Here is a 23,568-nt window from a genome sequence, read left to right as displayed (position 1 = left end):
TCGACAGTACTGTAAGATGCACTGCCAGCAGATTTGATACTTTTCCTTTCCGTGTAGACAGTCCTTTTCTAAGACAGATTTAGAAATCAGCTGATGAAATGTAACAGGTGTTGCATTTACGGAATGAAAAACTAAAGCCTTTCTCCTTGAGAACAAACTTTGGAATGGCTGTCGTTGCAATTGGGGGTGTTTCTGGAAGCACCCCTGGGAGAAGCTGCTTGAGGAACTGCTTTTCCAGGTTGTACCAGATGTTTTTTCCTCCTTAAATGTATTGTACATATTTTCCTTATAATGTCTTCATTGGTTGAATGGGCAATACCTGTAGTAATATTTTAGGTACCTGTTGGATTTTTAAAGGCAGATTATTTATTTTCAAATTTGCTGCTATAACTGAAAACCTGAAATCTGGCCCCATTGACTGTGCCTTTCATCACTGTTTCTCTCTGTGCCACAATCGTTCATGTGTATTTGAAATAAAGATGTTTAAAAAGCCATTTTGCATTCAAGACTCCTTCTAATAAAAACACGTAAAACTTCATGAGTACTAAGTTTTATTATTAGTTTTGTTTAACAGTGATGTAATATTTATTGGAACTGTTTTCAGTTAAACAACAGGAGTGGATTTGATATGTGGGTTTTGGAAAGTCTCTTTTTCTTTAAAGCCTGAGTGTTAAGACGTGGTTATCAGTGTCATGCAGGTGTTCACTCAGACCTTATGTGTGCTGTATGGTTCCTGGAGGAAGATGAGTCACTGGGGGCCTCTTCATTCTCCTGTATTTTGTTTGTTGTTGTTTTTTTTTTTGCATAAACAATGGCTGTTGATATTTAGAGCCTGTAGTACAGTGATTCCTATTTGAATTACATTACAAGGAGGCTTTTGAAGGTTAGACTAGGGGGAGGGGAGGAGGGGAAGCATATGATTATTAATTATCATATTCTCCAAATGGATACTCTTTCAAAAATAATTGATATTAAAGTTTTACCTTTCTATTTTCCTCATGCCCCTTAATACTTTGCATATCATTCTGTGTGCAAATATTAGAGTGAATAAAATATATGCTTTAGTTTAAAAATATTTATTATAGAAATGTACATTTAATTATTTTAAGGAATGTACTCGATAAGTGTTAACATATATATTTCTTCAAATTTGCAAACTTTACACCTTTAAGATATCTACAATGATAGTTTATTTACAAGGGTCACAAGAAATCACCACTTCACCAATACTGTTGCTGCAGCTAAGACGTAAGAAGCTCCCTGTTTCACTTCACTCTGTATTTGTAGAACGAGCACAGCGTGTGCGTGAAGTTCCAGCCCAGTGCTAGTGATAGTCCGTAGAGCAGAATGAGAGGTGCAAAGGGGTAGAGAAGAATCACTGTGTTTTTCAAAAATGGCAGTGCTGGAAAAGGAACAAATCCAGGTCCGTTGGTGAAATAAGTAAATGCCTAGTAAATGAGCATTCTGGAAGTCGGCTCCCCCACAGCACGAGGGGCTGAGAAGGCACACATATTCTGAATCTAACTGAAGTATCTTACTATGATGCTATATTATAGCCAAACAATATTACTATTACTACTCTTCTGTGTTATTTCCTTCCCATTCATGGTTGTGAAGAAACTGAGCAGAGGTTTCTTAGCACAAAGGCTGAGAGAGAAGCAAATCCAGGACTAAGGTTAAGAGTGAGGGTCTATTAATGAACGCAATGGTGAATTTAAACCTGTAACTGCTTCAGAAGCCTCCTTTTTGTTTTTCCTAAGTTTTTTTTTTTTTTTTTTTAGTGTGGACCATTTATAAAGTCTTCTATTGAATTAGTTAGATTATTGCGTCCATTGTTTATGTTTTTGGTTTTTTGGACACAAGGCATGGTGGGATCTTAACTCCCTGACCCGGGATCAAACCCATACCCCCTGCATTGGAAGGCAAAGTCTTAACCACTGGACCACCAGGGAAGTCTCCAGAAGCCTCTTCTGTCTTAATGTACCAATAGAGATAGATGTTATAGGAAAAAAAACAACTCAGCTATCTGAGATTTCCCAATAGAGGAAGCATTACATCTCTACTTTGAGAAGGTGTGATCTCAACTAGTATCCCAAACTTTAGGAAAGAACTGAAGCTCTCAAATATAAAATCTGTCCCCAGATATCTGTGTTTCCTTCTTGCTCATGGTTTAGTTAGTGGATCCCTACCCCATGCATTCTAACCTAAATATTTCTCATACAAGTAGTCTCCAAACTGAAACTGAGCTGTGCTCAAACAATCTTCTAAACTGTAGGGAGTTACCAGGAGAGTGATCCAAAATCCACTTTGAAAAACCGTAACGTGGCAGTGTGCTAATGACATTTTAAAATGTTCTCAAAATGTGAAAATTCATTAGAAGCCTAAATATAACATGTCACAAACATCTCCCCTCAACTAGAGAAAGGACTCCCAATGCCCCAAAGTATTACAATTTGGGTGGGTGCGGGGGGTGGTTTTAAGTGGTTCCTGGCAAAGCCAAGGGGGTTAGCATGGGAACCTCTGACCAGAAGAGCCAGTCACACATGAGTACAAGTATTTACAGTAAGATCCTAATCATCCAGAGTGACAAGAAAGGAAGGGCTAAAAAAAAAAACCAAAAACATAGTGCTAACAGGTCAATCTAGCTCTATTTAACAGCGATCATTTCTTAACATACATGAAGAATAATGTAAATATGGTTCTCATTCATACTATGAAAAATGAACCAACAGCAGGATTTAAGTGACTTTACAAACATATCCTGAGCTCAGAAGAAGCTGGGCCTGATCTTCTTTGATTATCTACAGAACCTCTCACCCCTAAGCTTCTCCAACCCAGCAGGTGGCCTGGGACCTGGCCTGAGGCGCTCCTGCCTGTTGAAGCCTCAGCACCTCTGCACCCCCGCCCCCCCCCCCCCCCCGCCGGCCTGGGCGGTCGCCTGCTCATGAGCCCCACTATCCCTGTGACGGGTGAACTCTGTACTGTATCTTGGGTCCAATACATGAATTGTGAGCAGGGTTCATCTATTTTAAACACAGATGTTTACAAAATAAAGAATATTTCAACCCCCTCCCCACCCCCAATCATAAAACAGAAAATGAGGCAAAGGTTTTAAAACATGCCCATACATCAGACCCAACCCTTTCCTCCTCTGACTGCTGGTAACCCAGAATCCAAAAGCCTGGGGGAAAAGGAAGAGGAAACTGGTCGTGGGTTCCTGCAAGTAACTCGGAGAGCATCAGTATGGTTTAACACGGTTCCTTAAAATTATAAACTTTGTTATATACCAGCTATGCCACTTGCTAGCTGCGTGACCACGGGTGAACTACTTAATCTCTCTGTGCCTGTTTCCTCATTTGAAAAATGGGGACAAGTAAACCTGTGTCATATAACTGTGAAGATTAAATGGGAGAATTCACATAAAACACTTGGGACAGTGCCTGTACGAGCTCCATGAAAGTGTATTTCTGTTACAACTTTTCCCCTCCCTGTTGTCAGGCAACCAAAAAAATAATTACTTACCACTGTATCCTAGGAAAGTTACGTAGATATAATAGCCAACGGCAACCAACCATAAGGTATTTCCAACTAAATATCCAATAAATGTGTCTGTTAGAATGACATCTGCGGAAGAGTTGCATACAGTGAATCTCTCTTCAGTGGACACAGTAAAGGCTTTTTGATGATATGTTGAGAAGTAAGTGCTACTTACGGTTGATGAAAAAAAGCTGGATAAAATGCAGAATGACGAGGAGGGGATAAAAAGCGTTCAGATGCACATCGAAGGCATAGCCCCACTCCACATCATAGTCTCTGCTCTGCCGTTTGACTAGATACTTGTTAGAGATAAACCTGAAGAGGAAAGTTAACATTTATTTCATAATACAGTAAAATTAATTCTGTGAATATTTACTGACTACCTTCTATGTCCCAGCCGTTATTCCAGACATTGGAGATGCAGTGGTAAACAAAACAGAAAATTCTGCCTTCAGTCTAGTGGGAGTAGGCAGACAACAATATGATCAGATGGTCCTGTGGAGAAAGAGCAGCACAGGACAGAGAATACAAAGTTGAAATGTTAAATATGATGGTGGTCATAAGAAAGTGGCATCGGGGTAAAGACCCAAGGGCTGTGATGGGAAGAGCGTTCCAGGCAGAGGGGAGTCCGAGCACAGAGGTGGGGGAGGCAGGGTACAGGGAGGTGGCAGAGGGCCTAGCAGGCTTGAGGAATGGGGGAGGGGCCCAGAGTGCCTGGAACAGGTTGAGAAGATAAGCAGGAAATGAAATCAGAAAAGAAACGGGAGCCGGATCTTGTAGAGCCTGTGGCCACTGTCAGACCTTTGGCTTTTACTCTTAGCGGGTTAAGAAGTCGCTGTGGAATTCCCAGAAGGACATCCGACTTACTGTTCTGACAGGGTTCATCTGGCTGCCGGTCTAAGAACAGGCTCTGGGGACAAGAGAGGAAGCAGAGAGGCAGGTGGGAGGCTACTGCGAGGAGATGAACAGGGTGGCAGCAGCGGAGGTGCCGACATGGGGATATATTACAGCTGGAAGGCAGAGCCAATAGGAGTTGAGTACTAGGCGTGGGGTACGAGAGAAAAAGATCAGTCAAGGATGAATGAGAGATTTTTGCTTTACACCAACAGAAGTCTGAAGTGCCACGAACTGAGGTGAGGATGGCTGCACAAAGAGTGCTTTTGGGGCAGGAAGGGGAGAGTGCAGGAGTTTGGATTTGGACCTGTTATGGTGAAGAAACCTATTACTCTGTAGTAAGAAGGTCTAGAGTTTAGAGTAGAGGTCCAAACTGGGGATATAAACTCATCAGTGTGTATGTGATATTAAAAGCCACCAACCCAAATGAGATCAACCAGAGAGTGAACACAGAGAACAGGTCCAAGGCCTAAGAGTGGGGTCACCCCACCATGGAAAGGTGCCCAGTAAGGAACCAGTGGCCAGCGACATTTCCAGCCACAAGAACACTCTAGCGCATGTCCCTGTTCCACAGGGTGGCCTGATCATTCTGTTAAATGACTTCTGTTCAATGACGAATGAATGAAAAGACAGACATCCAGGTAACAGAAGGACAGATCTTCAAAGGAAAAGAACAAAAAGGATCATTTGTGTTATAAACACAGCTGTGGAAATTAAGTGGGCTCTTCTATGTGTGATTTCATTTCGAGGATACCAGTTAAGAAAATGCTATGCCTATGGTGGAAATAAAAATAGAAAAAAGAAAGAAACAAGAGGGAGGTGTTATAGTTCGAATAAAAGAGTCCTATACTCAGTTATCTGAAAATGTCAAGATAATAGTGCTTTGCCCGAACAAACTGGAACTTACCAAAACACCTTCCACTTGAGCCAAGAACATGTGCCATGAACATGAATGGAGTAAGCATCTAGCCCACTACCCAGGTTCCCATTCTGTGGGTCCTGCTGCCGCCCCCACCCCTCTGCTTAGTCCTTAAATACGTGCTTCCCAGGCTTCTGGCCTCTGTCCTAGTCTCACCCCTAGAACACAGACACTCCTTCTGAGAGAGCTCAAAGACAGCTGTGGTGTCCCCCCCCATATTAATAATGCCTGTCACTGCCTCATCTTGGCCAGACTGTTGGAGCTTTCGAGTTACCTACCCCAGTGTCTCAGGAACCTTCACTTCGTTATCAGCACACCTCTTGAACTCAAGTGTGCAACATGGAATGCTTCATCTACACCAGCCACTAGACTCCTAAGCCCAAAACTTGCAGGCCATCCCAGAGGCCCTGGGTCCCCCTCCTCTTCCCTACCATCATCCATTTCTGGGACCACTGCTCTAGTCTGGCTTCCTCTCTCCAATGCAGACCCCACGACTGCATCCAGCCTCCCCACCCTCTCCAGCTCCTCCTCCTCCACTGCCAGAGAGATTTTTCTTGAAGTGTGAACCTGATAGCATTTCTTACTTCAAAGCTTCCAAGCTTCCCACCCCTCCCCCACCCTCCAACGCGCACATGCAGCCTATGAGCTAAAAGTCCAATTCTTTTCTCTGAATTGCGTTTAGGGCCAATTTCTCTAGTCCCATCTCTTCTCCAGCCACCCAGTGCCCCCTACGCTCCCAGACCTGGTACCCTGTTCCACACCTCTCTGCCTTTGCACTTGGTGCCAGGAATCAACTACCCCATCTGCCCAAACACCTCCTCACGCTTGCTTCTGCGATGCCTCTGGCATGACCGGAATTACGTATTATTTCTATTTCTAGTTCCTCACGCAATTCACAACACAATGTAGATTCTCAAAAATATACTGAGTCCCACTCCATTGAACTCAAACTGTGATACAGACTCATACTAAGGTACTAAACTCCCAGCTTCTGTGGCCCTCCAGATGCAATGTACTCAAGGCAGAATGCCAGCTACAAACTATTTGTTTGAAAGCCTTATTACTGAAATGTTTTCACCTAGCATGTTTCCCACAGATGTTCTGATAATGAATATATGACTTACATTGGTTAGCAGTATTCTTTTTAGGCCAGATTTTAGAATTATAGATTAATGATGCATTGCATTTTCCGACTACCTAGCGCATACGAAACCTGTGCTGGACTAGTCAGAAGTTACAAAGCAAAATAACAGGCTGGTATCATGAGAGGTTAGCGTCTCAGAATCTTGCTTAAAATGTTAACAGCTACCATTTACGGAGCACAGACTATATGCCAGGCGCTTTTCATACTACAATCTTTTCAAATACCTCACAGATAACCTCATCTTTCAAAAGAGGAGACTGGGGCTATGAAGCACACAGTAAATGGCTGGGCTGGCATTTGAACCCAGGTCTCTTGTGACTCAGGTTCCAGTAGTTTCTCTGATATACAACAACCACCACTGGCCCCCTGCTGAGCATGCCCTCCCATCCACCCCCTTTACCCAGCACACCAATCACACAGGAGCACTGATCAGAGAGAAGACTGAAAAACCAAACAGCAGATCTATACTCAGTACACTACTTGTTGGCACAGCAAAGCAGACAAAGTTAGACTGAGAGCCCAGTCACTAAAACCCACGTGTGTGTCTCAGCAGGAAGGCACCAAAAGTTTAAGCAGAACAATCTTTTTTCAGGTGTACTTCATTTCATGTCAAAGATTCAAAATAAGACTCCATGACATAACCCTCTACATCTTATATCTAGAAGTGACCCACTAACAAAGGCAGAATATTGTGCTACCATCCAGACAGCTTAAGCAGAATTGGCTGTGTAATATTTTTGCAACATCAGAGATTTTGTTAATATGACACAATCATTACTTCAATTCACTTATGTGATGCACTTTGACAAAGCAGACCTTCCCTTATTTTCTGATGTAGGTACTGACACAGGAAGACAAGTTATAATAATCCCGGCAACCAAAATCGATGCTTTCAGTTAATCTATCTCGTTTTAATTTCCATCAGCTACTCTGTGAAGCAAGCAAATGGAGGCTCTACAGCAGCATCTGAAGAACCAAAGTTACGATACTTACCACATTAAGGTTGATATGAGAAGACCGACGCCTACACAGTCTATGAATACAACCCAAAGGAGCAGCTTTATTGTCTCAAAAAATCCCATGTCCAGCACAAAGCCAAATCCTATAGTGGACACTGAAAGAAAGATTTACAAGATGTATTCAGGCACTCTGCTAGGTTCTAGGGATACAGGCCATGGTCTCTGCCTTTCAGACGCCCACTCTAGTGTGGGAGACAGAAATGTAAACCCCAAAGATGTGTTAGATGTAAGTGACTAAGAAATGCAGACCATCTTGGAACAGAGAACCACCACTGAAATATCTGAAGTTTACTGAGGAGGCCCCTGTCTGTCTGTGGTTCACCAGGGTAGCCCCAGCATTCAGAACACGATCAGTACGGAAAAAACACATATTTAAGTCCAGTTAAACGTGAAAAAAATCCAACACCCTAAAGGTGGCTCAGACCCTTTCACTGCACTACTGGAGAGCTTAAAGCAGTTTCTCAAGTTCACATCAGCACTTTCAGAACTCTCACTCTGGATTGGCCTGATGATGAAATGCAATTTCCAATCTCAGTAGTCCTTTTTCACAGTAAGTTTGCATTTGGGTATCAATTTGCTTTTGGGTATCAATTTATTTATTACAGTAGTTAAAAGACATGGAGTGATTCTGTCCTCTGCTTTTCAAATTTCTGAGGAAACAGTTGACTCTGGCATCTGCTTGGGACTTTTAAAACCAGGAAGAGTACCACCTTCTTGCCTGTGAGATTTTTGAGGCTTCAGAAAGGAAGAAAACAGCTTCAGAGATCCCCCAAATTGTGACCCACAACATGTTGCTAACAAAAGATTCTGCAAATGACAAGTCCAACCTGAAATGCTCAATGTGCTCTTCAACTCTCAAGCAGATAAGTACTTACCACAGAGCCAGATACTTAACAGGACCAAGAAAGCAGGGTCATCTCTGGCCCACTGATCCTTTGTCTGTTTCCGGTAATGAAAATTTCTATAAACTCTCTGTGGGGAGGTGAACAGGTAGAGCATCTGCCAGGCAGCAAACTCAAAGTCCATCTGCCGGAAACGAAAGAGCCTCCTCAGGTATTTGTAGCGTTTCGCTCCAGCTGTGTGTCTGGCGGCATCTCTGGAACTCAATACTCCGTTCCCCTGAGTTGGGGAATTCACCGAAGTACTGGGTAACATCTTCCTAGGTGGAACAACAACAAAAAATTCTATTACAAGTCATCTGAAGAAACTGTCAGCTACTAGCACCCCTCTCATGAGTTACTTTCGAGAGAAGTCACTTTACATTTCAGCTCCAATCCCTGAGTAAAGGCAGGGCTCAAGAGCTAGTGGAGTTGGTTCTGAGGCTGGTTTGGGGGCTGGAGAACACTGCACTTCAGGCGAGGGCTACCCCACGCCCTTCTGAACCTTCATAACACTTTTATAGGGTCCACACGTTCCCCGCACTTCACTTCCCTCAATCCTCAGACCCTCCCCTCCCCGTCCCCCCCCCCTTGCGCCCCCGCCCGAAGCATACAGAGTGGAGCCAAAATTTGCATTCCGGCAGTCAGGCTCAAAATTCCCCCTGTCGTCTGTGCTCTTAACCATCAAGACTTTAAAGGAAAGCCTTTCCTGTAAGCCAAACAGAAACGATGTTCCCGACGAGGTAAAATAAATGGCCTATCACACAGGTCTATCAACACATGACCAGCAAGCAACTCGCTCATTAGCATGTGATGTAAAAACACAGCAAAACTCAAAAGCATACTGTTTTACTTCCTGAATAGTTCAGCAGGGGAACGACAGCGTGGGAGTCCGGTCCAGCCAGTCTGAAGCCAGGGGAGCGTCAGTCAGCGTCCGGCCCCCACGCCCCGCCCCGGCAGCCCAGTGTCCGGCTCCACTCCCCAGGTCTCCAGAACGCCAGCGGCGCTTCCGCGCCCAGCTGCTCCCCGCCGGGCCCGGGCTTCGGGTAAAGCGGCCAGGTTTATCACACAAACACAGGACGTCCAGTTACAGCTGAATCTCAGATACAAGAGTAATTTTTAGTGCGAGCAGGGTGGAAACACTGCGTGGGACACACACAGACGAAAACATTATTCGCTGTTATCTGAAATTCAACTGTAACCAGCCTCCCTGATTGTGCCTGGCAGCCCCACCGCAGGCCGGGCAGCCGGACCCGGGCGCGGTCACTCCAGGGCCGGGTGACGTGGGGCCCCGAGTTGCAGGAAGAAACGGCCCCCGGGCAAGCCCAAGTCGCGCGCAGACGGGGCGGTCGGCTAGGCCTCACCTGGAGCCCCGCGGAGACCTCCACCGGCTCCAAAGTGACCCGCCACCGCCGCCCACCAGACGAACCCAGCAGCAGCGGGGCCAACTTCCCTTCCAGCAACGTCGGCGGCGCCGGGGGCGCGGCGCGTCACGTGACCCACTGCCGCCGCGCGCGCGCGCGAGCGCGGCCTCTCGGGCCCCGTGGCCCGCCGCGCACCCGCCGGAAGTGGTTGCTGCTGGCTTCCGGTTCCGCCCGCCGCGGCGTTGCTGACGTCCAGCCGAGTCGGGGCGGCCGCCGACGGGAGCGGGTCGGGGCCGCGGCGGTGGGAGGCGCAGTCATGCCCCGGTATTACGAGGACAAGCCGGAGGGCGGCGCGTGCGCGGGCGTGAAGGAGGACCTGGGCGCGTGTCTGCTGCAGTCGGACTGCGTGCTCCAGGTAGCGCGGCCGGGCGCTCGGGTGACCGACGGCCGCAGCGGGGGGGCGGGGCCGGCGGAGGGCCCCAGTTGGCGGCGGCGGCGGCCGAGAGATATGCCTCGGAGTTCGCCCGTCCTGGGTGTCGAGCGCAGCTCCAGCTTGATGAACTTGGGCGAATCCACTGTCAGAGCCTCACTTCGCAGTGGTGTGAAGTTGGAGGTAACGGTGCCGCCCCGTTGGGTTTATGTAAAGGTTAAACCATTTCGGGTCGAGAAACACGGAAAGCTGCCACTCTGCCAGGTTCTGGAGACATGAAGGAGAATAAGACAGGTTTCTTGAGCCGTAGGAGACGAGAAGTTAGCAGGTAATTAGTAAGCAGATAATTACATGAAGCTGGTACACTGTATTGCCTAGTAAATTCTCCTTTCTCTGTTAAGGGGTGGCTGAGTAGATACTGTATCTACCCTGTGTTGGTTTGAACTTGTTGCTGAGTTGGAGTTCTATGCATTCCTGCGTACGCAAATAGGGAAGCTCTTTATTTTCACCACTTTGTATCTTGCTCCCCCTGCCGTTGATCTTGTGGTTTTAGGTGCTGTGATGGGAGACATTGAGGTCTCATGTTTTTCCCTCACTGGAGCCACAGGTCTTCTCAGGAGCCCATCTGAATGCAGTGAGGTTCAAAGTCGACTAGGGAACCTGGGTTCTGGCCTTAAACCCAACCAAAGCACAAGTACCTTTTCCAATCACAAAGGCCTGATGAGAGGGCAATCCTTTGGGTGTCAATTATTTTTGCATTTGGAGATGTAATTTCAGAAAGTTGCCCTTATTTCAAAGAAAAGACAAGTACCTCAAAAAATGGACATCAACCATAAGGCTATACTGGTGTTCCTACTGATTCATGATTTACATTTGGTTCACTGATTTTGGCAGGGGCTGTGTGAGCATTCAGTAAACAAACACTTGTTTAATGAGTAGAGGAGCAACATGCCTCTGGCGCCCAATGAAGAGCAACTTATTTTGCTTGAGAATTTGGAAACGTCTCACAAGAGGAGGTAACCTTGGCTCTGAGTCTTAAAGGTTGAGTAGTAGTTTATCAAATAAAGGAGTGGAGGCTGTGGTGGTTGTGGGGAGAATCTGAAAACACAGCACGTGCAAAATCAGGGAGATGTGGGAGGGCCATGAGAAGCTGGTGCCCTGCTGGGCTGGAGGATGGGGAGTGTGACAGAAGGCTTGAGAAAAGGTTGCCATGGGTGAAGGCCCTTGTGTGTCAGAGCGAGCGGCTCAGGCACAGAGTAGGACTGAGGAAAGAAATTCTGGACGTGGAAGAGGATACTGGTGGCAAGGAGAACACCAAGATGGTTTTTTGCAGTGATTGTTTGATTTAGCAAACATTTGAGAGCCAAGTCTGATTGAGGGGACATATAGATGAATGGGACACATTGTAGAAACTGGATCTCTGGAAAGCTCAAAAGCTGTGGGCAGAGATAATGGCCATGACACGTGGCACAGATGTTGCTTTCCCCCACTGAGTATATGGCCTTTTTGTTGCTGAATTTGGGCAGCTAGGAGAACGTAGTGTTTATAAAGAGTCTCTTAAATGGAATGCATTGACAGTTTGTGTTAAATTCATCCTGAATGGTTACTTCAACTGGACTATAAAAGGGCAATACTGAGGCAGAACATTGACTTATGCAAATTCAGGCAGATATATTACCTTCTGGGATGGTGTCATGACAGCTCTAGCCCACCCCTCCCCACCTAGGGACTCAAGACCAAGGGGAGTTTTGCTAAGGTGTACACCTGCTCTGTATGGCCGCTGCATTTATGATAAGGTTTTTGATTCCTCAGCTCCTTGAATAAAGAAATTAATCTGATCTTTTGACAGATGATGTTATAGTCTTTCCTTACCAATCTTTAACCCACCTGAAAAGCTGCCAAACCTCACTTTAGGGAGGAATTGAACATAAAATACTTCGTTCTGGGGCTGCACTGAGAGATAATCAAGGAACTGTAGGGGCTCAGAGAAACTCAGGGTAATGGTGATAAGGCTGTAAGCTCCAGTGGGGCTGGGGAAGAGAAACAAGGAAAAAGTAGATTCAAAAGGCATCTCTTGGATAAACTTCTTAGGATTCTGTGACTCCTGGGAGATCAAAACGATTGAAACTGTGCCCAAGGAACTCAATTACAAGTTATCTCCCTCATGTCTCTGTTAACAGCTTCCAGACCTGCTCACTTTGCATCAGAATCACCTGGAGATGGAGGTGGAGTGCTTGAAAGTACAATTCCACTGCTCTCCCCATCTCCCTTATAAATTAAAAGTGTCTCAGGTTGATTCTTGGACACAGCCATGTTTGGGAATCACCAGTCTTGACCTCAGAAGGCAAATAAGCTTGGGAGTGTGTTAGGTTTTAGGTTCAGATAAATATCACAGAGACCCGGAATAACAGTGGCTTAAACAGCATAGAGAATTCTCTCTTTTGCCTGTAAGTAGGATCTAGTCTGATCCTCTTCGTCTTCCATGAACCTAAACACTTGATCTGTGGTGTTAGGTGCTGTGATGGGAGTTAGGATGTTACTTTCTCACTCATGGTCCAAGACTGCCTTTGCTTCCACATCATCAGGCCTAGTAACATGGTGGAGGAAAGTGGGGCAGGCCACTTTTCATTAAGGACCAACCCAGAAGTTTTACATTTCAGTGTCCTACATGTTCCATTGGCCAGAACTTAGTCACATGATCATACCCAGCTGCAAGATGGCTGGGAAATTAGCTCAGCCATATGCCCCACTCAAAAAGAAGAGTGAATAATAAGGGGCAGTTAGCAATCTGCCATTAGGGGTGAAGGTGGAGGAAGATGAAGTAATACTTCTCTGTTAGGTGTGGTATCTAATTGCATCTTCCCACTAGGCAGTGGGCAGTATGGGTTGAAAGCTTGTGAAAAAGATGGCATCTAAGATACAAGGAGAAGCATCAGTTTATAAATTACAGTCTTTTGTATAGTTACAGTCTTTTATCTCTCTCCACGTTGTTCACGTGGGCAACCTCATTACAGAGTTTGAGGGAGGAACGTAATAGTGCAGAGAAGCTTGCTGCTCTGTTCTGGTTCACTTTTGAGATTCACTGATGTAGATGACAATTCAAATCTAGGGCCCAAGGAGACATAGGACTGAAACATGGCCAAGATTCCTGGGGATTAGGAATGCCATAGATGTGGTACTCTGTAGCTTTTTTCACAGTAGAAACTAGGAGTGAGACTGGCACTTGCAAAATAAAGGTTTGGGGATTGATTGCAGTGGTGGGGTTGGGATGCCAAAATCTGCTTGAGGGGAAATCCCTGAGGATGAAGAGCAGGTGAAATGTAAGTTATACCAGCTGTTTCTACCTAAGTAGTACTCTGGCCGACCTCATTAACATCTTTCTGAATTGTTGAGAACCAGCACTAAAGCTGTTCAGGTTTTAGGGCACCTAATTGTGGCTGTTTGAGCTTTTAACACAGAACAGGGTCATTTTTACTCTCAGACAGAATTGCTTGATTCATTTTGCGTTGGAACTCACTTCTAGTAGGAAGATTTCACGATCTTCCTTTATATTGTCAAGCACTATATAAAGCTAATGTTTATGAGCAGTATATGTTTTATTTACTTGTTATTTCTTTAATAAAATGTAAGGTTTTGATTTTTTTTCCCCTCATGAATTGCAAGTCAGTTTAATGTCATTAAACCTCAGGTGATTCAGGAAATTTAAGTTCAGTCTCCTTTTTCCAGATGTTTTATACATTTACATTCCTGGGAAACGGAACCCCCTCAGCACCTTTCTCTGTCTCCCTCCCCCGTCTTACCTCCCCCCGATGCTTTGTGATTTGCTCACACCGCCAGTGAACATCAGCATGTGTACACCTCCTGCCTATTTGAAGCCCTCCTACCTGCTATAAGGCAGGAATATCTTACATTTACTTTTTAATCTCCTGCTAAACAGATCTAGGACAGTTCTGAATTTTTTAAAAAATAAATCGGTCCTTGTGAGTGTTTAGTTACTAGACAGTTTAGTAAGGTAGGACGTTCAAAAAGAAATTTCACAGTAGATAAATTTTAATCTTGCCTCTTTGAATTGTGAAATACACTTTCTGTAGATGCTTCCATGTGTCCAATATATTTAAGTGCCTTTGTGTTAAGTTCAATTTATGGCAGTAAATTTGTTCAGAATATTTTAAGTTAATGAAGAGGTAGTATTCGGATTTCTACCCCATGTTTACCTACTAAAATACTACTGAATTTTAGCTCTTATCTAGTTGTGCAGTTACTTTGTCAAGTGTGATTTTTAAAGTCTTATTTATTTGTCAAGAGTCAGAAATAAGCACTTCCCCTGTAAACGTTCTTGTAGCAGTATCCTGTCTTGATGGCAGAAAGGGAATGGTTTAATCCAATTTTCCTAAGCTCTTATGAGCTTTCACTGCTTGAAGACAAGTTAATTTCACATGGGACCCAGGCAGATCCTCCCTCACAAGTGTATAAGTTCTGTTAAAATATCACTTTCCTCTTCCAGTTCTTACTCTGAGCTTCTCAGAGTAGAGAACTTGGCTGTGGCAGTAGGGGTGGGAAAATGCAGAGATGTGTTGGAGGTAAACTTGCTTGCATTAAAATGATATTATAATTGGAGACTTTAAAGCCACTTGATACTGCCTTCCAGAACCAACCCTCCTATTCACCACCACAGCATGCCTCATCTCTCAGGTGCAGGTCCACTCACTCCCTTCCTTCCTCCCTCCCTCTCTCTCTCTCTCTCTGTGACACACACAGTACTTTCTTCTCTGTCTTTGGGACTTCTTCAGTGTAAAAGTTTTAAAACCACTGAAGAAACCCTGTTACTACTTTCACCTTTACTCTTTTTTACACATAAGGAGCTGAAGATATCAGTTTCTAGATTTTTATATAAACATTTTAAAGAAAAGTATCTCATGGAAACGTGTTTTCAAAAATTCAAGGGTACCCTTAAAGTGCCACAAAATTATTTTACATTTTTTCATTCTATCCTTTTCTCCTTGAGTACCAGTAGTCAAAATGAATTGTGAATTATTTCTTATATAAATTACTGTTTTCTCCTTTTCCTTAACTTTTTAACAAAGAACTATTTCCAGAAGGACAGTTAGTTTCTACTTTGTGAGAAGATTTCTCAGGTACTTATATTGTTTTATGTGTCATAGGAAGGAAAATCCCCTCGGCAGTGTCTGAAGGAAGGAAACTGCAAAGCTTTGAAATACTCATTTTTTGAGTGTAAAAGATCAATGGTAAGTAGCTAAAGATTTTTGAAAGCTTATGCTAAAAATTAGCTCTGTGGAGTTAAATGTGTGACTTAGTAATTATAAATAGGTTGCAGTGATATCACTTGGAAAAAAGGATGTATTTTTTCTTATCCAGTGAGTTAATGTGACGTAGCATTCATGAAAACCCACAGCTGATTGTTCTGTTACTGCTGTTATGCTAACCACAGCAGCTAAACTTCATGAATTTCTGAAAGAGTGAGAGTGCATTCTTGGCAAGTGTAAATGGGGAAAAGATGTTGGTCACTGTGTGTTTGGGTCACTTGGCAGTTACACACAGACCCATAATGTGGGGGTCTAAGTTGTGTGCACTGCGCCTTACATGTTGATGTGATTAGGAGAAAATGTTGGTGTCTGTGTTTGAATTTGTAGAGTCATGGATTTTGGAAAGACAGCCTACGAGGACATTACAAATCTAATGGTTTCTACCCTAGTGTTCTTTGATTTCAAAGATATACAAAGATCTTTGGAATAGAAACTGGGAGCCTTCTCTTTGTGAAAAGAAAATATGATATCAGAAAAACGAACATCCCTCTAAAGATAGCACTAACTTGGATTTGAACTTGCTTTTGTTTGTTGAGGAGCAGCACTCAAATCCCTTCCCTTTTGTTGATAGGAGAAGCAGAGAGTACAGGATATTGTGATCTGGGAGGCCAGACGAGAGCTCAAGCATGTTTGCTAACTAATCGGATCCAGGGAGGTATAAAGTTAGATTATATTTAGCCATGCTCTCTTTATTTCCTCAAGCAACACAGTTCTCTGCCATATTTCCCTGTCATTTAATGTAAGAAAAGAGGATTTTGCCTTCTCTCACATAGTTTTGTTACCCATGTAAAATGCAAGCCTTTAGATCTTTCAAGAATGTCGGATCATGTTTAAATAATTGAGAAGTCATAACAGTTACTGTAGGAGGTGATGAGTTGTCCTTTTTAATCGTAATGACTGAATTTGTAAAAAAAACTCCCTGTAATTCCTGGCCCGAAGCTTAGTCTTTGATCTCCAAAGAACTTTAGGAAATCAGAACATGTAAAAATTTTCCACTATTTATCTACCTTCTGCAGAAATTTGTAACAATCTTGAATAAAAAGTAAATGTGCTTCTGACCATTTCTAAATATCAGTACAAGGCAGAGCTTCACTCATACTTTGACTCCAGAAAGAGCAGTATAATGAACTTTTTAGCAGACTTAGAGATTCTTGCAGCCTTTCTTCAAAACTGTGACTAACTGTTAGTCCTCCAGCATAGTGGAGTCACATCACAGTTAATGCAACTTCAGTTGTGCACTCTTAGCAAAAACCTGAAACAACAATTTAAATTGTGCTGGTAATTTTGCTTAGTATTTCAAACAGTGACTGTATAACCCAGAGTGAAGGTGAGATGGTGAGTTTGAATCGGCTGTTCCCTCTTTGCATAAGCATCTCATCATCCTGGTCATGATTCCCATGTTTGAAGATTATTTATTTATTTTTTGAAAGTGTGGCTCTTAGCTGCTTTATCTAGTGCTCAAATGAAGAAATAGCGGCCTGTCCCACACTGGCTGTGTTGTCCTTCCTATGGAATTTCTAGGGAGTGGTATTGACTGTCTATGCAGTTTTGCCTTCTCTACTGACTAGGACCCTCCACACTGCCACATCACCCTTAAGAAGTGGCCGCACTGTGAGGCTTAAGTCAAAGAACATGCAGCTGACCTATGAGTCGTAATTTAAGGATTTTTAATCCCAGAATGGCTGTGTGTTTTTCAAGGCTCCTTCCTCTTTTCTTAGTTACTGTATAAAGATTTTTAAAACACTTGAATATTAACCCAAACTTAATTAGAAAGTCAAGTTTAAGAACAACGTATATTGAGTATACTGCAGAAAAGAAGATAAATGAAATTTGGACTCAAGAAGAAAATCCTTATTGTGACCTTAAGTGGAACTTTTGTTTTTAATGCCATCTTTATTTTTTTTTTTTTTCCCTTTGAGAGCTGTGACCATTGCTTTTTTGATTGTGCTGGAAACTGGTTTACTTCTCTCGTGTAATGACACCTGTTACCAAAGCTGTGTTTAATTATGGTGTCCAGAATATGATTTAATTGTGTATTTCTTTTCAGTTGGATGCCAGATCAAGATTCAGGGGAAGAAAAGGATATTAATACTACTATGTTGAAACCAAGATGAAAACAACAAAGGATTTTCTCTGGTCATTAAAACAGAGAAGCCAAAGTAAGAAACATACTTTTTGTTACATCTGTTCCTTTGGAGCAGTTTTTTCCTCCATGGAACACTGAAGAAAATGAGTTCTGGTTTTCAGTATGTATACAGTAAATGATTCTCTTGCTCTGTTATTTTTGAAGAAAAATTTAATTGAATAGTTATGAGCTGAGAACATAATAAATGTTTTAAGAATTGTTCTGAAGCACAGAAAATGGAAAGATTGATATTTTCAAACTTGACTCCTCAACCAAATGACATAGTTTGTACATCCTTCATGAATATTGTGAAGGCCACTGATGGGACTGTTAAAATCAACATGAAGCGTGGTGAGATAGAAAATGTCTACCTGGAAAGTTTAGGATAGAACTTTCTTTTATTCAGTCTGTACTGTTTAGTTCTAAAATAAATTGTGTTTGATTCCTTGGAGAAGAAATGCTTCCCTTGCACTGATTCACTGAAGTAACAACCTCAAAACATTTGTATCATTCATTAGGCACACCTGCATCCAAAGCCTGGGATTATAGTGCCAGGGCTCCTTGCCCCCATCTCTTGGCTGTTTTCCTGTTTCCTGACCTCATTTTCAGGCTGGCCCTCTCTACATAATGGGAAAGAGGCCAACGTCCGCCAAAAGCACACATCCTTAAGGTCTGTGACCCAAAAAGAAGAGAGACAACCTCCTTTTCTAGGGTCCACTAATCAGACTCCACAAAAGGACTCTTGTCTACTCTAGAACACCTGCCCTTGAATTAGACTAGTCCCTGTAGTCCCTGTGGAAAAAGGGATGGGACCCCATGATCTTGGCCAGGCCTGAGTCTTAATGCACTGTATTTGGTAACTCATGTCAGAATCACATTGGATGAATGATGGGCCTTATGCTAAAAAGAAGGATTCAGAGCAAACTGAAATAGTAGGTATTGACTGAAGGCAAGGCTGAAAACCATGAAATGCTTGTAAAAGTTAAGAATCACAGTAATTTTATTCCGATCACATAACACAGTAGAACCAGATATGAGTCCAGGTTTCCAGCTTTTTTTTTTCAGTATTGAAGAGTGGAAGAGCTATAGCTTCTTCATAGACCTGCAGTTCACTGGAGTTAAAGCAGTCAAGGTATTCTGTAGCTCATTTGCTTTCTTAAAGGTTCACCTAAAGTTGTGAGAATTCCACATCAGCACTGGTCCTTGTTGCAGAAAATCACTGAAATCTGTTGTATATACTATTCACTGGGAAAGGGAAAATGATGGATTTTTTTCAGTTACTTTTGTATACCTGTTTAAGTGCTACAACTTTTATCGAAAACTAAGTTTGATAAGAAACTCAAATTATTTTATAGAGCCCTATCTTTTTCTTAGTTACAGCTTTATTGAGAGCTTCATCGGGAGAAATTCAAATACCATAAAATTCACCCTTAAAATATACAATTTAGTTAGTTTTGTTTTTTTAATAGTCACAGAGTCATGTAGCCATCACCGCTGTCTTAATTCCAGAGCATTTACATCATCCCAAAGAGAAGCCCCATCTCCATTAGCAGTTACTCCCTTCTTGTGCGCTCCCTACCCCCCCACCGCTCCTGGCAATGACTTGTACCTTTTCTGTGTCTATATTGATTTGCTTATTCTGGACATTTCATAAGCATAGAAATATGTAATATGTGGCCTTTTGTGACTGGCTTCTTTCACCATGTTTTCAGGGTTCATCTGTATGTAGCATCTATCTGTACTTCATTGCTTTTTATTGCATAGTGTAGATATATACCACATTTTATTTATCTATTCATCAGCTGGTGAACTTTTGGGTTGTTTGCACTTTTGGGCTATTATGACTAATGATATGAACATTCAATATCATTATTATGAGTTTTATCTGGACATGTTTCTTTGGGGTATATACCTGAGATGGTATTACTGTGTCATATGATAACTCCAGTTTTAACTGATGAACTGCCAAACTTTTCCACGCTGGCTACATCATTTTACATTCCCACCAGTAAGGTAAGAAAATTTCAATTTCTCCATGTCATCAACAGTTGTTTATTTTTCATCTTTTTGGTGTTTTTTTTTTTTATAACTTAAATTTATTTTTATTTTTTTATTTTTAAAAATTTTTATTGAAGTGTAGTTGATTTACAATGTTGTGTTAGTTTCAGGTGTACAGCAAAGTGAATCAGTTATACATATACATATATCCACTCTTTTTTAGATTCTTTTCCCATATATGCCATTACAGAGTATTGAGTGGAGTTCCCTGTGCTATACAGTAGGTCCTTCTTAGTTATCTATTTTATATATAGTAGTGTGTATATGTCCATCCCAATCTCCCAATTTATCCCCTCCTCCTCCCCTTACCTCCTGGTAACAGTAAGTTTGTTTTCTACATCTGTAACTTTATTTCTGTTTTGTAGATATGTTCATTTGTACCCTTTTTTTAGATTCCACGTATAAGTGATTTTTGTCTTTCTCTGACTTCACTCAGTGTGACAATCGATAGGACCATCCATCTTGCTACAAATGGCATTATTTCATTCTTTTTTAAGGTTGAGTAATATTACATTGTATGTATGTACCACCTCTTCGTTATCATTCCTCTGTTGATGGACATTTAGGTTGCTTCCATGTTCTGGCTATTGTAAATAGTGCTGCAGCGAACACTGGAGTGCATGTGTCTTTTTCAATTATGGTTTTCTCTGGATATATGCCCAGGAGTGGGATTGCTAGATCATATAGTAGTGCTATTTTTAGTTTTTTAAGGAACCTCCATACTGTTCTCCATAGTGGCTGTACCAGTTTACATTCCCACCGACAGTGTAGGAGGGTTCCCTCTTCTCCACACCCTCTCCAGCATTTATTGTTTGTAGATTTTTTGATGATGGCCCTTCTGACCAGTGTGGGTGATAGCTCATTGTAGTTTTGATTTGCATTTCTTTAATAATTAGTGATGTTGAGCATCTTCTCATGTGCTTTTTCGCCATCTGTATGTCGTCTTTGGAGAAATGTCTATTTAGATCTTCTGCCCATCTTTTGACTGTGTTGTTTGTTTTTTTGATATTGAGCTGCATGAGCTATTTGTATATTTTGGACATTAATCCCTTGTTGGTTGCTTCATTTGCAAATATTTTTTTCCGTTTCAAAGATTGTCATTTTGGAGCAACTGCAGCGTCCCCCGGGGAGGGGGGCGCCGGGGAGGCCGAGCCGGAGATGGAGCCCATCCCCGGCAGCGAGGCTGGCACTGACCCCCTCCTGGTCCCGGCCACTGAGGCATCTGTGCCGGACGCCAAGGCCGACGGGCAGCAGTCCTCTCCTCAGGCCGAAGAGCCGCCGCTCCCGCCGCCGCGGCCGCCGCCGCCGGGGGAGCTCGCCCGCAGCCCGGAGGCGGCTGGGCCAGAGCTGGAGCCTGAGGAGAAGCTGCCCGCCCGGGTGGTGGAGCCGGCGGCAGCCCGCGCCTCCGGAAGGGCCCGGCCTTCCACCTTCCCCTGCACCGCCGCCCGCGGAGCCCCGGCTCCCGAGGAGCGTCAGGAGCAGCCCCGGCGCTCGTGCCGCCGATGGGTGGGGACTCCGCGGTGTCGCAGCTCATCCCAGGCTCGGAGGTGCGGGTCACGCTGGACCACATCATTGAGGACGCGCTCGTCGTGTCGTTCCGCCTCGGGGAGAAGCTTTTCTCTGGGGTCCTCATGGATCTGTCCAAAAGGTTTGGGCCCCATGGGATCCCTGTGACAGTATTTCCCAAAAGGGAATATAAGGATAAACCTGAAGCCACGCAGCTCCAAAGTAATACATTCCAAGAAGGGACGGAAGTCAAGCGTGAAGTGAATGGTGCTGTTCCCCATGACCCTTCTCCTGTCCCGCCTCCCGAGCTGAGCTTGGCCGAAAGCCTGTGGACTTCCAAACCACCACATCTCTTCCACGAAGGAGCACCCTATCCTCCCCCTTTGTTTATCAGGGACACATATAACCAATCAATACCTCAGCCACCTCCTCGGAAAATTAAACGACCCAAGAGAAAAATGTACAGGGAAGAACCTACTTCAATAATGAATGCTATTAAACTACGACCCAGGCAAGTCTTGTGTGACAAATGTAAAAACAGTGTCGTTGCTGAAAAAAAGAAATTAGAAAAGGTAGTAGTGCAAGTGACTCTTCTAAATATGAAGATAAAAAACGGAGAAATGAAAGTGTAAGAACTGTGAACAAAAAACTGAAAACTGACCATAAGGTGGATGGGAAAAACCAAAATGAAAGCCAGAAAAGAAATGCTGTGGTTAAGGTTTCAAACATTGCTCACAGCAGAGGCAGAGTAGTGAAAGTTTCTGCTCAGGCAAATACATCAAAAGCTCAGTTAAGTACTAAAAAAGTGCTCCAGAATAAGAACATGGATCATGCAAAAGCTTGGGAAGTGCTGAAAATTGCCAAAGAAAAGGCACAGAAGAAGCAGAGTGAAACCTCTACATCCAAAAATGCACATTCAAAAGTCCATTTCACACGTCGATATCAGAATTCTAGCTCAGGTTCCCTTCCACCCCGGGTTCGTTTAAAACCACAGAGGTACAGGAATGAAGAAAATGACTCTTCTCTGAAGACAGGACTGGAGAAAATGCGGAGTGGCAAGATGGCACCTAAGCCCCAGTCTCGCTGCACCTCTACCCGCTCAGCAGGTGAGGCCCCTTCAGAAAATCAGAGTCCCTCCAAAGGCCCTGAAGAGGCCAGCAGGGAGGTTCAGGACACAACTGAAGTGCTTGTGCCTGATGAGCAGGATGAACCACAGACACTGGGCAAAAAGGGCAGCAAAAGCAATATCTCTGTTTACATGACCCTAAATCAAAAGAAATCTGACTCTTCCAGTGCTTCGGTGTGTAGCATTGACAGCACAGATGATTTGAAATCATCCAACTGAGTGTAGTTCTTCTGAAAGCTTTGATTTTCCTCCAGGCTGTATGCATGCACCTTCCACCTCCTCCACTTCCTCCTCTTCAAAGGAAGAGAAAAAGCTCAGTAATTCCTTGAAAATGAAAGTCTTTTCCAAAAACGTCTCTAAGTGCGTCACACCAGATGGCAGGACCATATGTGTAGGGGACATTGTTTGGGCCAAGATATATGGCTTCCCCTGGTGGCCAGCCCGTATTTTTACTATGACTGTGAGCCGGAAAGATAACGGCCTTTTAGTCCGACAGGAAGCCCGTATTTCATGGTTCGGGTCTCCAACAACATCTTTTCTGGCTCTTTCGCAACTCTCCCCCTTTTTAGAAAATTTCCAGTCACGCTTTAATAAGAAGAGAAAGGGCCTGTATCGCAAGGCTATCACAGAGGCAGCTAAGGCTGCCAAGCAGCTGACCCCTGAAGTGTGGGCTCTGTTGACACAGTTTGAGACGTGAACGTGGACAGTAAGGTAGGCAAGAACCTTTGGAAGGCACCACAGACTTTCTAATCTAGTTAGGGGTAACTTCTATGAGATAGCTTGGCCAAAGTGGAGAGAGAAATTGCACTCAGTTGGCTGCTTTTTTATACTTAACCTTATAGCCATTTGTATATTGAGAAGCTTAAACTAAACAAGCAATCAAATTTTGTCTTAAGGAAGTGAGATTTTAGCAGTATTTTTCAGTTTTGAAGTCTAAAACCATCCCAAGGCATAGGAGCCATAGCCTCAACTGAAAATGAATTTTTGCAGGGACTGTTAATTGCTATTTGTACCTAGTACTGTGTGTATGTGTATTTGTATATTCACACATGTAAATATCTGTGTGTGTGTGTATACATAGATACATATATAAAACATAGCCTGTCACTGTGTGACACAGGTTGCATATCTGGGATCATAGTAAGGGCTGGTGAGCTGGGGGGAATAGCGAGGATATTTAATGACTACTTGTTCTTAAATTAATGAACACTTAGCCTTTCTATGTGCATAATGGCACGGGTGTT

At 43.4% G+C, this 23,568-nt stretch overlaps 2 protein-coding genes and 1 pseudogene across 3 annotated transcripts; 2 read left to right on the top strand and 1 right to left on the bottom strand.

Moving 5' to 3' along the window:
- Nucleotides 1-1,060: 1,060 nt before the first annotated feature.
- On the bottom strand, nt 1,061-9,939 carry UNC50 (unc-50 inner nuclear membrane RNA binding protein). Of its 2 annotated transcripts, none has more exons than XM_057740805.1 (6): nt 9,756-9,939; nt 8,389-8,668; nt 7,488-7,608; nt 3,713-3,852; nt 3,523-3,624; nt 1,061-1,402 (listed from the first exon to the last, which is right to left on the bottom strand). In XM_057740805.1, the coding sequence occupies exons 2-6, from the start codon at nt 8,666-8,668 to the stop codon at nt 1,266-1,268; spliced, it is 780 nt and encodes a 259-aa protein (XP_057596788.1). In that variant the 5' UTR covers nt 9,756-9,939; the 3' UTR covers nt 1,061-1,265. The 2 variants fall into 2 exon arrangements, with proteins under 2 accessions (XP_057596788.1, XP_057596787.1); XM_057740804.1 differs by having other exon boundaries at nt 8,389-8,672; nt 9,756-9,937.
- A 42-nt stretch (nt 9,940-9,981) lies between these two features.
- LOC130856463 (cytochrome c oxidase assembly factor 5) lies at nt 9,982-18,092 on the top strand. The gene is made up of 3 exons (XM_057740807.1): nt 9,982-10,170; nt 15,348-15,431; nt 17,557-18,092. Exons 1-3 carry the CDS (start codon nt 10,072-10,074, stop codon nt 17,596-17,598), a joined length of 225 nt encoding a protein of 74 aa, XP_057596790.1. The 5' UTR covers nt 9,982-10,071; the 3' UTR covers nt 17,599-18,092.
- On the top strand, nt 17,556-22,686 carry LOC130856460 (PWWP domain-containing protein 2A-like; annotated as a pseudogene).
- The last annotated feature ends 882 nt before the right edge of the window (nt 22,687-23,568 follow it).

This window comes from Hippopotamus amphibius, chromosome 7 (assembly GCF_030028045.1).
Source record: "Hippopotamus amphibius kiboko isolate mHipAmp2 chromosome 7, mHipAmp2.hap2, whole genome shotgun sequence".
Taxonomy (NCBI): Eukaryota; Metazoa; Chordata; class Mammalia; order Artiodactyla; family Hippopotamidae; genus Hippopotamus; species Hippopotamus amphibius.
The sequence above is the reverse complement of the archived record's forward strand: the minus strand, read 5'-3'. Positions and strand labels throughout refer to the sequence as shown.